This window comes from Hyposmocoma kahamanoa, unplaced genomic scaffold (assembly GCF_003589595.1).
Source record: "Hyposmocoma kahamanoa isolate Upper Pololo Valley unplaced genomic scaffold, ASM358959v1 95, whole genome shotgun sequence".
NCBI lineage: Eukaryota > Metazoa > Arthropoda > Insecta > Lepidoptera > Cosmopterigidae > Hyposmocoma > Hyposmocoma kahamanoa.
In genome coordinates this window covers 2,860,703-2,879,602 of record NW_020654972.1, presented here as the reverse complement: position 1 = coordinate 2,879,602, position 18,900 = coordinate 2,860,703, and the positions used below count along the sequence as shown (strand labels likewise).

The window sequence follows — 18,900 nt, the reverse complement described above, 5'->3', positions numbered from 1 at the left end:
ACGGGAAAAAATGTGCTCGCGAAACTTGGCCGAGTGAGAGTGAAAGATCTATGTGAGTTTGTAAAATACGTGTTGCGTTTATTGATAAGAATTTTGGTATAGGCTTTGGCTGCGGTGTTTACAAATGACATTCACTTACTTTTTGAATTGCTGTGATAGATCTCTTAGGTCTTTTATTATTTTTTATAACAGGCTATAAAATGCTATATTACCTAAACAACAACATTACGTATAAAATATTTTTTTACTCTTATCCTTTACAAATGGAAATCTAAGCACCTCGCTACGAAACACGTAGCAGTCGTAGCATTGACTAAAACGATTCTACGACCAACTTTGCTTAATAGACATCTCAAACATAAATAGAAAGTATTCTCATATTATATCAATAGTCAAGAAATTGTATGACAGTTCAAAGCGTAGAGTTGTAAAATTTCGTTTTTATTAGCGATATTTAAAATTTGATGGAAAAGACTATTGTAAAAGTTTTTTCTTCTGGACTTGAATTCCACGCAGATAAAACTCTACGTTACTTTTAAAGTTCGAAATTACTTTATCATCTGAAAATTTAACACTGACCGTGTGACAGTTCATTCAATTAAAAATTCCATCTCCTAATCGAGTCGTGAAATATGCAGGCAAATATTATCCCTTTTCTTTTGTACGCGCTGCATCTTCGCCCCACCCGCGCACGCACACCGACGCACGGCACTTATGAATGATATCTGTCTCGTTCTCTCCAGCGGATGAAGTAACACACCACGCATAATACGGTCTCCCTCGAGCAGCCGAGACGGCGGCGACCGCGAGTAACCCCTGGCCACTTCGTGTGGACTCGCACGCGCCGTCGTCGACCGGCCGAGCGAGATGGCGCGACTTGTGGACATGCGGCGGAGGCCGTGGAGCCCTCGCGCGAAGGGACACAGGACAGACGCTCTCGGACATCGGGCGAGAGCGGGCGGCCGGCCGCGCACCTGCCTCTACCGCTCCGCACGCGCGAGCTCGATCGCGAGACGATACTTCGAGATAATCGTAAACACTACGGACTATCTTCCTAACTTCACAAATTAATTCTTTAATTTATTTTCTTTAAATTCCATAATAAATTTTAAGCTAAACAATTGATTTACAACACCTACGAGCAATTTTATGAAAATTTTACCAAAAGGACAGTGAAGATCAAATTTTAATTTTGGACTGAAAAGTGTAAAAGTTATTGACGTTTTAAATTCTGTGAATTAACAAAGCGTTGACCGCATTGCAAGATCGCCAACGGGCACGGACAGATTAGATAGGGCACTGAGAACTCCTTCAAGTGTTGATAAGACCTTATGACCAGTCAAATTTGGCGAGTAAACATTTGATCGACGAATACGTGTGAACTGATTTTTCACAACATGAAAAGGAAAAAATAAGGCGCAAAATTGTGAAGTATTGCTGATGATGAAGAAATCAAGAAAATGACTATTATAAACTTTGTTGATATTTGTTCCCGTCGGACTTTTGATGGGGATTCTGTGACTCGACCTCTGTTATCAAAAACGTTTAAAAAGGCTGATAAGCCGACGGCGGCACATGTGAAGTGAGCTAAGAACTGTCGAATGATAGCAAAATATTAAGATAAAGATTTATAAGGATATAGAAGTTGTTGAAGATCTAAAAATAGGTGACCAAATCAAGATGAGAATCAAGATGCCAGCTGTACGCATCGCGCAAGGTAAGTTGCAAAAATTACTTTTGAATATTTAAAGTCTTGCAATATTTATCGACAAAATATTTTTTACATTGACAAACTTTTTCGCAGAAAACGTTCAGCTAACAATAAATGTTGTTTAATTTACAAGAATCCAACAAGATTATTTTGAAATGTCTGGTAGAAAAAATAAACCAAATAAACAGTCGCGTCTTCACCCTTGCTCGCCGACGAGACTCTATTCAAGCTCGCAATGAGCTACTTAATACCCGAGGTAGCGCGTCAATATTGACACAAGACGATTGTGGTCATCTCCACATGTCCGAAAGGGCACGATGAAAAGCCTCCCCAGAGTGTGTCAGTGGCCGCTTTTAAATATTCACTAACTAAACCTGTGTGAAAGGTTAAGATTGTCTCGAGACTATCTGAAGTGATAAAAAAGATGGAATGAAGGAATAATTTACAAAGCAATAAAATTACTTTCAAATAGCAAAAATCAAACAAAACAAAGCTCATATGATTTTTTTTATTTCTAAAAATGATTGAAAAAAGAAGAGACAAAAAAGATTTTTCATGTAAAAGTTTTAATAGGAAGAAAATCTAGAAATAAACGGAAAATGTTGATACTGTTGTAGAGATAAAATTAACATCCACTTAAACTGAAAAATAAAAAGATAAGAATTGCACGACCATCACGACACTATAATAAAATGATATAAAGGTCAGCAACGATTCAAATTGCAAGAATGTAAAGCAAATAACAAATTACCTACATCTAGACTATTGTTGTAATTTTTATTACCATCACAGGTCAATTCGATAACAAAGGAATATCTTGACTTATAAACTCAACAGTATTAAGGTTAACTATAAACTGTGAATTGTGAATTAAATTAAGGAATGGCAATTATTCCCATAAAAACCGTCTTGACCAATGCAGAAGTTAGAAACGTTGAATGAATGTAGACTCCGAGCCATTGTTTGCAAAGTTCCCTGTGCCAACAGTTACTTACTCTAATTACTTATTATAAGCAAAAGTGAAGAGCACGATTTCTCATGCTATACTCCGCTTTTTAAAAAGAATGACCACAATGTATTTAGGTTTTGAGAACATTACTTGGAATATTTGCAAACTTGCTTACAATGAAAATTAAAATTAATATCACTCTGAATAAAATAACTAAGAAACAGATTTGGGATAAATATGAAAAATCTTATACCATAAATTCTTGAAACAACAAACTTCATTCAAGACGTTGACACTAACAGGTTAAATTTAGCATCCAAATAAAGATGTGACAATTTATGGCCGCAATATTGTAAGCTTTACTTGTAAGCATGCGTGTGCGTCAACCTCCCAACTAGCGGCACTCACGCGCACCGATTCTTCTCAAGTGTTATCGCACACATGGGCAATTAGTCCAAGTTGACCGGAGGCGACGGACCACGCCGATTGGTCGGGAGCACAATGACGTCATCAACGTCTGCGGCCGTCGCGCCCGATTGGTCGACACGCGTCATTTCGTCGATGACACGTTTGTTCTTATTTTGAATGCAAGCAGTTCGAGGTACTCGGATTTTGTTGTACATCACAATGGAACCCCCTTTGTACATGGAGTTGGACGCAACAAAAAAAGCTGTTTAAATTTACGTTACTCTGATCTAGTAATTAATGGCAATTATTATTTTGGCTATTAAATTCACACGGAAAATAGTTTATTTTTCTACTTTTTTGTCTAATCACTTAACAGAACCCCTACTTTCTTATTTATTGAGTACCTACATAGAGAAATGCCAATAAAACGTTTTTCCATAACGATTCTTTCGTTTTAAAAAAATCTTTGTTTCAATCCAAAACAACAATGTCAAACAAAATTACAATTTACACTTTTCCAAAATTATTACATCAGAGAAAGTGATTAAAAATTAAAGCATTCTCTAACCCGATCTCTAATTGAGATTAAGGGTTGAAACCTTGCGGCTTTTTTAAACCCTCCTCTAAAGTGTGAATTAGAGAATCGTAAAATTACTTTATCAGGTGCGGGGTTCTGACCGGGAGCAGAAACTTTCTGGTAAACTTTTAAAAATCTAAGTTAAACCGGCTCTGCAACGCTACTCTGAGCTAAATAAAATATTAATCAACGCACCGATTTGTTTTTGTTTTGCAACGTTTGTCACTAATTGACAAGGGTTTTTGTGTCCTCTGTCAGGATTTTAATTGAAATTGCTTTTGTTGTGCCGTTCTGTATTTTCATGTTTATTTTTGTTTCTATCAACAACGTTTTCTATCCATGACTCTTTGCCGTGAACGAAAAAATTGACTATTTTATTGTACGTCACCAAATAACGCATTTTTACGCTATTTTTAATCTCACTAACATTGCTTTTCAATGCTTTATTATAGTTATGTTTGTTTCCCATTAAATTTGATACAAAATTGAACGGATACGTTATAAAAGAGCCGCACGTCAATTTATACATTGCCTATATCTTGTCCTTTGCCGCTTTGCGATTCAATATGTCTTCATTAAGCGAATATCAAGGCATCGCTGTTACAAGCGGAACACTCCATCTTGGTCCTTGATCCAGAGTTATTGTTTGACTGATGATCTTGATACTTCGAATATTATCAACAAGAAAGCAGGTACCTCAACATAATTTATTAGGTGAGCTAATTGTTCTAATAAGTGTGAGAGAAGAGAGTTGAGAGTATTAACATTCTACAAAGCTTCTTTATCGTATGTTCTATTATCATTCTGTGATATTATAGCAGTCATAAATTAAATGCCTCTTTAAAAGTAAGTATTAAAAAGACAATACAAGTTAACAAACTCGGATCGCTGTTTTAATAGAGTGCATCGCAATTACGCGAATGCGGTACAATCGTGAGAAAGCCCGTCTAAACGAACCTACCACAAGACGCATCAATAAATTGAATTCGTCAACACAACATATAAATTTAGCAATTGACATCCTCCTCCATTTAGACTTGAAGAAAAGGGAACGCACGACGAACAATTTATTCAAAAGAACACTGGCAGTTGATATTTAAATTATGGGAATAAAGTTAATTTTCGTATTTAGAATAATGTTTCTGCGGACGGCGGCCACCCGTTTTGAATTCGAACTGGACTGGCTGGATTTGTTTTTGCTTTTTTTTAACTTTTTTAGATGTCCGCATCGATCGGCGCTCTGTATGTGATTCTGAAGATAAAGACGTATGAATTTACATATGTTATGTCAGTGGAGGTCCGCTGAACGTTTAAATTGGATTTATTAGTCCTGTCCTATTAAGCAGTGCGGGCGATGTTGGAGGTACGTTCACAAAGGTTCCACGTGCATTGGGAAATTTTAATTCATTCGTTGCTTTTTCAAATTGACTTTGTGCAAGTTAAGGAGTTAATAAATATAGGCGCTTGAACATTGATTGTTTTCGAAAAGTTTTTATGATAAGTCTCTTTAACAATGTTATTACAACAAATATTTTGAAAGTAAATTTTCTTTGAAATCTTCGTAAACCATTATGAACTATGAAATGAAAGCACAATCCTTTCTTTAAGAAAAGGATTACTGCTACCAACAATACAAATCGCGTTACTAACAAAAACAGTAGTCAAATATTGTTTTTTTTTTTTTTGTATAAAGGTTTGGACATAATCGAAAACATTAGATGAAACAGAGAGATAGTTGTAAACCTTCAAATAAACTTATCGAGTAATCTGCATTGTACCTTTTTTTGGATACATTCTGAATAGTTAAATACGATCATAGCGCAGATGTAGAAAGACAGAAGCAGTTGGAAAATAAAAAAATGTGAAAACGTAATTAGAAGACGTGTTGATGCTCGTTAGTACTTTTTTTAACAAAAATACAAAATTATACTTCTATAATACAAGTTGTCAAACTGCTGTGCGAATTGTTGGTGACTTGTGAATATGTACTTAATTGACTAAATAGAGAGTCACTTTAAGAAGCACTCTTTTAATTGAATATTTAAAAAATATATTTTTTTTAAATCATATCTTGACCAACGGTTAGACCTATTTTTTATCTATATTGTTAAAAATCACTCACAAAATCAAATTATGGAGATATTGACAAATTTTTGGCTTAACTTCAAATAACTACTTAGCTAGTGTAAAAACTAAACACAAAACTCATGCATTCTCACATTAGTCCAGAACAACATATTCTAAAAATATAATAAAGAACACGAGTTTATCTAATTTTATTTTCAAACTCCTAATAGCAAACAAAGATCTAGTTCCTACAAAGAACCTATTCAAAAATCCAATGAATTAACTCTTCAAGCTTTTATCCCAAATCTTTGACCACCGTCCCATTAGGCACTATTAAGGCCTCTAAAATAAATACTCGGCCAAACACAATGGAATAAAAAATGTTCATAACAAGAATTAATTTATTGTAAGACCACGATCAATGGCCGTAGTGGGTGGACGGCTGAAGAGTCCATCTTTGTCAGGCTTTGATACCAATTTGTTATTGTCGGTCTTTCAACGAAGACGATTTAGAGTTTGGTAGGTGTTACAGCCGTTGGATTAAGGAATGGCTTTGTGTAACAAATGGTCAGCGGGTACTTGTTGAATGTCTTGAAGAGTTTGATGAAGAATTGGTGCTTAGAGTGATTAGTGGAGTGATGGTTGAGGCACGATTTAATCTAAATGCACACATAACACGTGGTAAGCCTCAAAGTGTAGCGCAAAATATTAGACAATTGTAATGTTAACAGTACTTAATTCTTAAATTATTGAAACCTATAGTTAAGTCCTTAAATTCAAATGTAAGCCAAAATAAAAAACAACACAGTAACTTATACATGGAATATCAAATTTTATCAAACAAAACCTGTAAAGATTTTATCAGAAATCGATGGAGGCTCGCACAACAGGTTGACAATGGATCCCGAGTCCGATAGAGGCACCTGAAGCTCCAATATTTTCCCATGGTCAAACGATAAACACCTTTACAAAAAATAATGCCAGGTTGCCTTTGACAAACAATTGGTCAAAAGGATTTTTTTTTGCCAAAACAGTCTCATAGTGTGCACCCACATGAGCGGAATTGTCGATAATACTCCAACAATGCCGAATGGGGTTGGTTTCGGCAAAATAACCATTGTGCATCATTATGTGACATCCTTTCAGCAATTTTAATAGAAAAGGGTTTACAAGTGTCACTTTCTGCTTTTTGGGCTACCGTCTTTTGTTAAATGCTGGCCTTTTAATCTATTTCCAATTTTACGGGAAATGATTTTCACAGATATTTGTACTTAATGAGAATAATAAGAATTTATTTATTGATTACGATTTAAACATCGAAAACAAAATTATAAAAAAAATATCATTATGTTTAATGAAACGTTGCACATTCGCTCACCATAAGTAAAATGGATGGCTTTCAAAAGTGGTGCATTTTTTGTTTGATTGAGGGCAAAATCGGTGCGGTATCAAGTTCTACCTGAACTTTATATCGTCCATTCTTCAACCGTAAACTGTCTATCACGCGAACGATTCCTGACCATTGTCCAATGTCTTTTGATTTGAAAACTCGGAATTATATTCTTTGATCGCGGTACGACTTGTCAAGTTGGACAAACGCATCTTTTGATGGACCGTATTGTGTAGGTAACATTCAATTTACAATGTTTTTTGCCTTATTTAAGGGCTGTACCCATCAACGACTACAGCCACGAAACACCTATTTCTAAAAACATTATTCTGCTGACGTTATAGGTATCACTATCAAATTCATGGTTTGAAGTTAAAGTTTGATGGGATGCATCATTGCTATTTAGCATGTGTTACTCAACCTCTTTCATCAAACCATCAGTTAAGCCTGCGGCGTGTTTAACTTAATGTTGCAATGCCTTTGTTTTACTAAGAGATTAAGTGGGTGTTAAAAATCATAAGACACACATCCAAAGGAGTGAAAGATGATAGCTCGATGCCCGTTTATGATTTATCTCGTGTTGTACTATGTCGGAGTATTGTTCAAACGTCGGGAGGTGTGTAGGCGGTTGGATAGATTTATAACAGCTTGGCCCTTTAGTTTCACTTCAGTGGATAATTTTTTAGCAATTTCATTACATTCACAACGATATTGAATCCTTGTTCTTATCTTGATACTCATCAATCAAGAATACACACACGGAATTATCCACAGCACTTCTTTCCAATTTTAGACGTTCTCTTTGTCTATCTCAATTAAGAAGTAAACAAAACACGTAATTTACAGATGAACTGGTGTTCTCTACAGTGTCAGGTCAAGAGTGTCATTCCTTAGCGTTTCCTAGTGTCGATTCATAGGGTCCTATCTGCATTTGTATGCTGGGAGCTTTCCCATAGCGGGCAGCTTGTGACCGAGCGGCTTGTTAACATGATGACCCCAACAGAGATTATGCACTTACATCCGTCTTGGTGATGACTACTTAATTGAGACCATGTGAAATTACCTACGTGCCAACAAGACTATCTAAGACTAAGTAAACAAAGGTTCTAACATTGTTGAGACAATTATACTCCAGATACAGAGTTACGCTTATTTATGTAACCATGTCTCAAAGAAAATTGCTTAATATTTGCATTTGCATTAACTGCCTCCGTGGCCGAACGCTTACCATACCGTTACCAAGCAGAGATCCCAAGTTCGATTCCCGGGCCGCGAGCAATATTTGTATGGCCTACATTTATTTCTCTCGTTAGTTTAGGTGTAATTTGTGGTTGTCCATGTGTGTGTCCATGGCACCCGCGACACAGGTTTTTCCTACTGCGGGGCTATGAGTATGTGCATATGCGTTACTGTGGTGCACCTAATTTTGAAAAGATCTGATACAATATGCAGTATTTGTATGATGATTATGAAAATATAAATTTATTTTCGTAACATGAACAATAAAACAATTGGTAATTTTTTATTAAATGCATTTAGTTCATTCCGATTAATTTTATTAACATAAAATAACGTTATATCGTTCACATCTTCACGGTCACTTAGCATTTAAACTAAACTATGACCCCTCCATTAGTTATATTAAACTAAACCATACGATTCTTAACTTAAAGTTACATTTTCATTGGCTATGAATGAAACTCGTGAGGTCAAATAGTTATATATCATTGTTAAGAATCCGATGATTATAACTTGATTTGATTGATAAGTATGTAACAAATTGGCCGTTTTTCGTTTAGAGACTTTTTTATAATATCAAATGACGGGACAAACAAGTCGTGGGCCTAGTGGTAAGCGACACGCCTGTCCATAACAGTTGCAGTGCCACTCGGAGCTTTAAATCACAAAGATCTGGGATGCACTGCCACTGCGCCCGTCACTTTGAGACATAAGTTGCCAAGTTCCATGTACCTGTAATTTCACTAGCACTTACCTTTCAAAACCGGAACGCAGTAATGCTCACATTACGGCTTGGTGGCAGAAATAAGTAAGGTGGCAGGTACTTCCCTGGACGTACTCTTTCACAAGGAGCGCTGCTGCTACTGAAGTGTGTGAGTGTATTTGAATCAAATGATGTTGTTCAATTTCTACAAACTATACTCCTATTAAAATTCAGTTGTATAAGCCGTATAAAAAATAATAAGTCTAATTAATTTGAAATTGATTTAATTAAAATTTTATCGTTATCGTCGTTTATTATTGAATCGAAAGGAAAATAAGAAATAATCAGTCATTCTTCTCAATAATCAATCTGTGATTCATCGAGTTTTTACTAATTATTCCAAAAATTCAAACCTCTGACATTTATTGGAGAAACCTTTCCCACATCCATAACATACTGGCAAAAGCCACAGATACAGCAACTAACTGTAAACGCAGAGGCGAACACCGCGATAAATTTGACGTCGCGGTCGCAGATCGGCTTTCTTCCGATCGGCAGATAACCGAGGAGTGACCTGCGTGCGAGCATGGCCTATTGTCTGCGCAGGAGACGGGGCAAACGTCAGCCGCCTTTGAAATATCTAGAGCTGTGTTGTAGCATATTGTGAATTCGGTTCATGAAACACCATCTCCGCTAAAGTAGTGGTACGTCGTTAACTTAAAAGGTGTTAAAAGACAGAAAGAGGTTTTTCCTCTTAGAGCAAAGAGGATGGAAAAGAGGTTGTAAAACCAATAATTAAAATTACTTAATTTTTAAAGTAGAATATAGCAGGTGATGTACTTGTACGCGAAGTTTGGTTAAACAACTACGTATACGTTACTTTACACATTATAACTATGTCATACAGTTACACTAAAATAAATAAGCTTTTTTTCCCATGTGCCTGTAATTTCACCAGCAACATTACCCTTCGAAACCGGAAACCAGTAATGCTAACATTCCTGCTTGGCGGCAGAAATAGGTAAGGTGGCAGTACTTCCCTGGACGAACTCTTTCACAAGGAACTGTACTGCTACTAAAGTCACTTATAATGTGATGATATATACAATACAATTCTAGTTAATTTAAATTATAATTGAGTGACTGCCGCCTCTAGACTTCTTAAGTTCTATGTAATAGCTCAGTGCATCAAACGACGCGACTTAATTCACGCTTCAGATAATTGGTTTCATAAATGTGGCGTTCCTATAAACTGCCGTCGTAACTTGAGCTCTCCGTCATTACACGCGACTTATAGCAAGTGACGTTGAAATACTTTAGGTGAAGAGTCAGGGTCCACTTTAGAATGGTTTTCGCACATAGTGTGGTGGCAAGAAGCTATGGGAATAAGATCAATGTGTGACGACCTGACCAGTTTTTACGATCTTAGAAATCTGTGGTCGCTCACGCTATGAGAAATGTAGACTCCGGTTTTCATATGCAATATTTCTATTATTAGTTGACGAGTAATTTCAGTAAGGTAGATTTCACCTTAGAGATATAAGCTAATATATGTCAATAAGGTAAACGCAAGCGGCTAATTGTCAGTTTAGTTTTCTCTACCTAATTCCGGTGGAACTTTTTATTATTTAAATATTGTAACATATTAAATATTTTGTATTACTTAACATTCCTGTACAGTACTCTGAAATATTATTTAACATTTCAAGATATACTATTTACTCGAATATCTAAATGATGTCTATACCGAAGTTAATAATTTTTATTGGGTATGTTCTGTCTTTTTTGAAGATGGAGTAACATAACAATTCATTACGCAAAAGTGTTGCCCACTTGCAAGCAGCTAGTGATTACATTCGATAAATATTTTATCGACTATCAACCGAAATTGTTTCATTTGAATCATCATCGACACATTATTCGTTCAACTGCTGGACATAAGTTCATATGAATTATCAATATTTATAAATTCATACACACGTACACTAACTATTTAGAAACTAGGTATATTAAAAACACAAAGAGGAAACATATTTTAAAGCTTCTCATTTTAATTTTGTATACCTACATATCAAATTAAATCCGCCTGTCGTTATTAAAATGGATATGAATAATAATTGGTTTCGACGCAAGTAGGACAACTATCAAAATAAGAATAAAGAAGACAATTACGCAATTAGTATTTATGAGTAAGTTGTAACATTCACAATCCAGACATTTTTGGCAAAATTTTGTCTTCTTTTACAATCAATCGATAAAATTGTCGACAACAATTACATGACTACTTAAAATTTTATGAAAACTTGCAACCCTACAAATGTCATATAAACTCCGTCTTCAAAAAAGACACTAGACAGCGTTAACCTGAAAATTACTTATCAAAACATGATACTTATGGAGCTATACAGCTGTTGGTCAACCTAATTAGTAAATCATGCCATTTCAATCATTTCAGCATTCCAATCGTGCCTATACAAATGATACAGAAAACACTTGCAACAATAGCATTGCAAAAGCCAAGGTATCTCAACAAATATTTCTTTCGATTTTCCCACGACACCATCTCTTTTTTCTTTCAAAAGGTGCCATCCAACCCTTTAGAATCCATCAATGTACACAAAAGTGTCCACAAGGGATTTCTTGACCAGAAACCAGAGCATGTGTGAGAAAGGTTTTTTCTGCGAATTTCATAAATTGACTTGGATATGGCTCTTCCGGCTTCGAATGTGAATTATGAAACTATTTAAAAAAGCAATTGTACCTGACAATTTGTTATATCTTAAACCATTGTAGGAAAACTAATAAGCATTTTTTTTACTGACATCATGAACTTAACGCGGTGTGTAGAATGCTACCTAAATGGACAATAATTCGAAATAGGTATAGTTGAAGATAAAATTTTTCATGTTAGAACAAAACGTTATCATTGATTAATTGCCTCGAGATACGACACACTCAAACAAACATCCTGAAAACACACACGTCAAAGACAGTATTCGGTCATTTTTCGAGAACCGTGATTCAAAGTTTGATCAAGTGAGACAGTTGATTCACCAAAATAGCCCATGTGGTGTCAGTAATCGGTTCTGTAGCATACGAAACCATAAAACGTGCATTGTCCGCAAGTGTTCACACAACAGAAGAAACCGCGAGACGCTATCCACTCCCGTGCATCACGCGTCTTGCATTGTCCATACCTTTTAGTGATGAGACGGCTACTCGGGTAATAGCTAAGGAATAACTGTTTGTCCATTTTTGTATGCATCAATATAAATACCGTTTTTGAAGTCAATGATAATAATAAATATCTCGAGTGTAAATTACATAACAATAATTGACGACCTCTGTGGTTGCACACCGGTTTTCAAGTTGTCGCCATCTCTGACATCCTGGATTCGATCCCCGACCGGGTTAATGTCGAAAACTAACGTTTCTGTATTGTCTCGGGTCTGCGTGTTTGTGCTACCGTCGTTGTTTCAGATTTCCGTAACACAAGTGCTTTAGTTACTTACTTTGGGATCAGAGCAACGTATGTGATGTTGTATAATATTAATTTATTTATAATGCTATCGCAGTTAATACAAATACACACACCTAATAACTTGAATTATAGTTATAGGAAACAAAAATTGATATAGTAATATAACTATCGCTTTTTAATGGTAAATTTATTTGCTTCAACTCCATTATTTTATTCAGCCGTTGGTATCTTCAGCCCTTTTTCAACCGTTTTAGTGTAGGTGCTCTCACCTTTGTGCACTCTATATCGCTTATTTGGTGCAAATTTCCATTTAATGTCTAATACGTAGTGTATGTCCCAAACATGAAACATTATCTACAATTAATATTACGATACTAAGTACAACGTCCCGTACTATATGCGTGTAAAAGTGCTACTTCCGCGCATCACTAAAACACGCTATAATTACCGGGTCGGATGGAACCGCAGCCACCTGTTCTGTTTTCACACGGCTGCACAGGTACCGAATTCGGATCAATCTCGGACACGAATGTAACAGTATCCTTTTTTGTTCTTCCGTTTAGCGTTTTTTGCTACACATTTGAATTTGACCATACACGATTTTAGGGGTTGTTTCTAATTGGTTTTAGATTTCGAGCTCTTAGGTTTTCCCGATTGTTGCATATTTCAAATTACTACTTTTTCAGAATTAAATTAGCCGCAACCATGGGACCTGTAAAGGGCCCATAACATTGGCTTGGTTGAAAAAATAAGATCCGAAAAGAGAGTTTAATTTCAAATGGTTTTATATTTTCCAAGCTACCAATTGTAAGATTGCCTTTCGTTAGTGGTTTTTTCGGTAAATGGGATCATGTTACCGTATAAATTGATAAAAGATTTTTCAGATGTCTCTTGTATTATTACTGCGTTATTGTATTACTGTCGGTTTTCGATTCTGGCCAGCATGAGCTAAATATTTGCCCAAATATCACGCGTAATTTGTCGTAGCCATCCGTAGAAAAATCAAATTATACTGTTTATCACATCCCCCATTATTTGCGTCAGTCTACCAGATGTACACTCAATGTCAATCTTCCATGTTTGTTTACCTAGAAATAACAAACGTGCTCTCGCTGGGGTCACTCCGCTAACATTTAGGACGACAAATTTGATTGTCATAATTTTATTATTACTCACCAAGTTTCCCGGCAAATCTCGGAGGCAATTGTGTAACTTAGTAATCACAATAAATAAAAGATTTGTGATAGATTTTGCCAAATCCCACAATGCTTGGTTTTCATTATAAAATTATGAGGGTTTTCCTGAGGTTATATTTTGTGTAAGCATAATAGGTAAGCGCGTAACAGTTTCCACTGTGAATTTCATGTAGTCATGATCTAATGTGACGTGTTCTATAGGGCTACGTGTTGAATTCGGTTCATAAAAGCTACGTCAAACCAATAATTCATGCTAAATATAACGTGGTACAATTATAAGTCAGCCATCCATTCAGATCTGTGCAAAATCATATTCATCTTCTAATGCCATTTTGGCAGTGACATGCACTTTTTGCCATTCAAATGGGGGACAGTTGGGTTTTTTTTTGTATGGACGATTTTCGCCGGAGCCCCATACTTGGGCTCGCTAGACGATTACGCATATTTTTGCTCACACGTTATTAGGGGTGGTTGTGTGTGAAAAAAATGTGCTATTATAAATAAAAGAAGCCCAACAAAGGGATGGGAGAGCGATCGGGGTCACTAGGAAACGGCGGTTTTGATACGGGATTTTTTTACCTGGGACTCTGGGGTTCTTTTTTCATTAAAATTTCGGTACTGAATTTTTATAGAGGTAGCCAGTCAGTCTGTGTTCATCTGCGAAGATGATCACATGCTTTATGACTTGAAGGAGTTTTCACATTAAGTGCCCAGTGGTCTTCTTGGACATAGTAACTTTGAACATTTATTTTATAAATTTTTAATTTCTTAGTTTTAGTTCAAACTTAGTTTCAAGATACAAGCGGTTTTTGCTTTGAATAGTTTTAGGTTAAATTTAGTGACTTTTAAGTTTTTTGGTGATTTTTCTGCAAACTCAAGAAAATGGATCTGTCTACCCGGAGTAAGTCAAGATTTTTCGACTCTGGCATCGACTTAAGGCGTAAAGGTACAGTTAGTAATACTAAAACAATGTTTAATATTTTCGTGTAGCTTGTAACAATTTTTTCCTTTATCAGTTGCCCTTATTATAATGGAATACGAGTTTTTTGACGATAAAGGTAACTAGGATTTGGTCTTGCAATTTTTACATTGCCTCATTCATTTGTCTTAAGAATAGACAAATGCAAATCGTATAAGAAAAATGTACTACAAAGTAGATGTACTATATAGCAATAGAAAGTACCATTTTCTTTTCTCGTGCTTAGTATATTTAAGACTGCAAGTCGAAGAAAATAGAAAGGGGGGTCTGAGCAATAAATGAGGCAATAACCAATGCTGAGGACAAATTGGAAAATAATAAGGCAGTGAAAATGATATCTGGTGGAGATATCTCTGTATGAATCTCAACGAATCGGGAGGAGCGGCTATTACCATATAAATGAGTGCGTTAGTGGACGATGGATATATACTTTATAGTATAGATTGTCTGTATGGCCTATCTGTATCATTAATGTTTATAGTTACTTGTATACAGGGTGCTCTATAATAACGTCGCACGACATTTTACAATGTAGTTTTACTTGAGGCCAATAATAACAACTTTGTACGGTGGCCCTTAGAATAAATAAAATGTGTCAAAATTCGATGTTGAAAATTGTATTTACATCGTTTACATAGCATGCAAATATTTGAATTAATTTTAGTAGCAGTAGAGCTCGTTATGACAGAGTTCGTCCTGGGAAGTACTGCCACCTTGGAAGGGTAAGGGTGCTGGTGAAATTACAGGCACATGGGACTCGTTAACTTATGTCTCAGGGTGACGAGCGCAGTAGCAGTGCTCCTCAGATCTTTGCAATTTAGAGCTCTAAGTGGCACTGCAACTGGACAGGCGTGTAGCTTACCATCAGAAACACGACTCATTTGTCCCGTCACTTGATATTATAAAAAAAATACTAAAAAGTGACACTTTATACACTATATCTGGAGCTGAGTGTATCTGTGTGTGTATATATTTTTTTAGCTGATGATTTGACTTTGATTGATTTGGTTTTATTTTTTAGGATATAGCTTGCAAATTGTGTGTCAAATAAGCTTTTTCAACAATAATTTATTTATTATCAACCCATTTATAAGTCCCACTGCTAGGCATGGGTCTCCCCTCAGGCGAAGGTTTAGTCCATAAATCGCCACCACTGGCCCAATGCGGGTAGGGGACTTCACACTTTGTCCGAAGGTTGTGTATGGTAAATTTCAAATTAAATTTTGCACATAAACTCCGAGAAACACAGAGGTCTGGATTCGAACCCACGGCCTCTGGTGGAGAGGCGGTAGGTCAACAAACCATTAGGCTACGGCGGCTCCTATTACGGAGAAATTATGAATGATAAGTATAAATGCGATTTCTTTGATAGTTTAAATAAGACTCCATCACCAACCCATATAAGTACATCCTGCGACTGCGCACAGGTCTCCATTAAGATAAAGAAAACGGCAAAAAACCATAACAATTGTCTGATCTCAAGGCAGGGAATTCTTTACCCTATGAGCGCCATAAAATAAACTAACAAGTACAATACCACATCTAAGTGTATATAAAATTTTGTTATAGAACCTATGTGTATATTTATTTGCGTAAGTTTATTATATTACAACATGTAATGCAAATACACAGAAAACTCAAATTTACTATCCAAACGACAAGTTTATTGCATTTCTAGACTACAAAGTTTCGAATACCAATGAAAGCGTTCCTACGCCACATATGCCAAAAAATCGAACCACTATATCACTATGAAGCAATACTAAAAGTTACATTTATGCCACTGCGTATATGGTAAGTATATATTGGGTGAAAATTCAATCACTGTACTAGCTTACAATATTTTTTATAATAATTCCAAAACTCCAGTAGGAAATTTACTATGGTAAAAATGCGAAGGAAGCAAAGGGAAGAGAAGAGCGAGATTAGGATACTAGGCTAAAGGAAAAATATATTCAAAGAAAAGCCAAGAATGGTGAAGGATGTGTTTATTACTTTGATTTTTTATCGATTTCATTTAGATCAAAATATAATTAAATACGATTTCTTTTACCATTCTCAAATCTATATTCTGCTAGATTTAAATTTCACCCACTTCGTTTCCGTACATACAGATGAAACTGCATCCTCGGCTGCATTGACCGCAAATTCCGCTCGAGGCCATACGTCAAAATAATGACCCCCGTAATAGGCGCGGAGAGGCCCCGCCAGATTTGTGGCTGAGATTTGGTGTTTGCTTTTGAAAAACTATGCACTTGGCACAATATTGGCGTGTTTAATACAGAGAGACATATTTACTTTATACTGCGCTTGAACTAACCAATATTTGTACCATTTGCGTTAAATGCAAACATCTCGCTTAAACCTGTATATCAAAGAAATGCGAAGTTGAAATCGGCGTGGTGAGCTATGACATAATTTTTTTAAGGACTATATAGAGCAGTGAACTGAGTACGCTCAATTGATCACTCGGAATTATTTGTCTTTTACTAAGACTGAAAAGAAGTTGATAGATGCTCGTAAAAATTCTTACCAGAACTCGCCTTCTGCTTTCAAGTCTTCTTTTCGATTTATTTCTTCATTTTCAAAACGCAGTAGAGCTTCTTGTGAAAGAGTTCGTCCAGGGAAGTACTGCCACCATATCTGTTGCTGCCATCAAGCAGTAATGTGGACATTACTGCGTTTCGGTTTTGAAGGGCTAGGGCCCTGGCGAAATTAAAGCACATCGGATTTGTCAACTGATGTCTCAGGTGACGGGCGCAGAGGCAGTGCCCCTCAAATCTTTGTGATTTAAAGGTCTGAATGACATTGCAATTGTTATGGACTAGCGTGTCGCTTATCGCCAGACACACGACTTATTCATTCCGTCTCTTGGTATCTTAAAAAAATATTAAATAAGCTAAGTAGTAGTTAATTAAATAATTTAAATAATTGTAATAACAAAAAAAAAATTTTAAAAATTCGAACGTTTTTCATTATTTTTGATCCAATCACTGCCTAACCATATAAAATTTCGAGTCTAAACAACCCTGGCAGTTGAAAAATCTCCAACAAATTCATGTTATAATCTCCATATTCTCCGATGGTTGCTCTAACATTTCTCGGGGTGGCCGCTGGCACCACTCCCGACCGGACGCCGCTTTATAACCCCCACTTTTATTGTCTTGCGAAACTATATCTCTTGTTTTGGGTACAACCGTAACATATACTGAATTAAGAGAGAAATTTTCCTGCGGATTTTGCACGCAAAAATGAGACCTCGAAAATAAATCGCAATTGACGGGGCGTATCTTGGAAATATCAACCTACATTTACACCTAAACTTCGTACATAAATTAGTACTCATTAACAAATAAAACGAGATATATTGAAGAGAATCTATATCGGGATTTATATCCATGCAGAAAATTTCTTTATAGCTTTCGTATTTATTGGATAAGTTTATTTTTTAGATAGTAATAAATTGTTATTATAAATAATAAAATTTTCATCACAAGTAAGTAATAATATACTTCTACTCTAAGTCTTCTTCATCTCAGTAGTGATTCGTTGAGCGCCAGGGCAAACTTCAGTTGGTCAGTATTGTGACCAAAGAAGTTTGCCCTGTTTGAACTGTTTTTTATATACAAACTGGCGGGACGAACAGTTCGCTGCGTGGTTGTAAGCGACACGCCTGTCCATAATAGTTGCAGTGTCGTTTTGTCGCAAAGATCTGAGGGGCACTGCCACTACGCCCGTCATTCTAAGACTCATGTGCGTGTAATTTCACCAGAACCTTACCTTTCAAAACCCGAACGCAGTAATGCGAGCATTACGTCTTGGCGGCAGAAATAGGTACGGTAGCAACACTTCCCTGAACGAACTCTTTCACAAGGAGCTCTACTGCTACTAAATGTAGCTATATTTACATCAAACTATGTCGCTAATTCCTCCGTTACCTCGTCTTCAACAATACATAGCAACTCATGATTATTCCACTTTAAGCTCTTGACTACCCAAAGTCATTTTTTAGGTTGAAATTTCGTAGCAGAATCAAATAAAAAAACGCATAATGCGTTCATTAGCTATATCTACTTATTACACATAATCCATGTTTTAAGACGTTGGCCCTGAATTAGGGTCACACCAGTACTGGTAATAAAAAAAATACATGAATTTCAGTAGTACCCATGTTTGATTTCAAAGCGAATGCGAATGGTT

General features: G+C 36.1%; 1 protein-coding gene across 1 annotated transcript in view; it reads left to right on the top strand.

Annotated features, from left to right (window-relative positions):
* Nucleotides 1-964: 964 nt before the first annotated feature.
* The window catches only part of LOC113238231 (B-cell lymphoma/leukemia 11B), a 41,218-nt gene continuing 23,282 nt past the window's right edge, over nucleotides 965-18,900 (top strand). Inside the window, exon 1 of the mRNA XM_026475024.1 lies at nucleotides 965-1,717. Within this exon, the coding sequence (XP_026330809.1) occupies nucleotides 1,681-1,717 (37 nt within the window). The 5' untranslated portion in view covers nucleotides 965-1,680. The remainder of the gene's footprint in view (nucleotides 1,718-18,900) is intronic.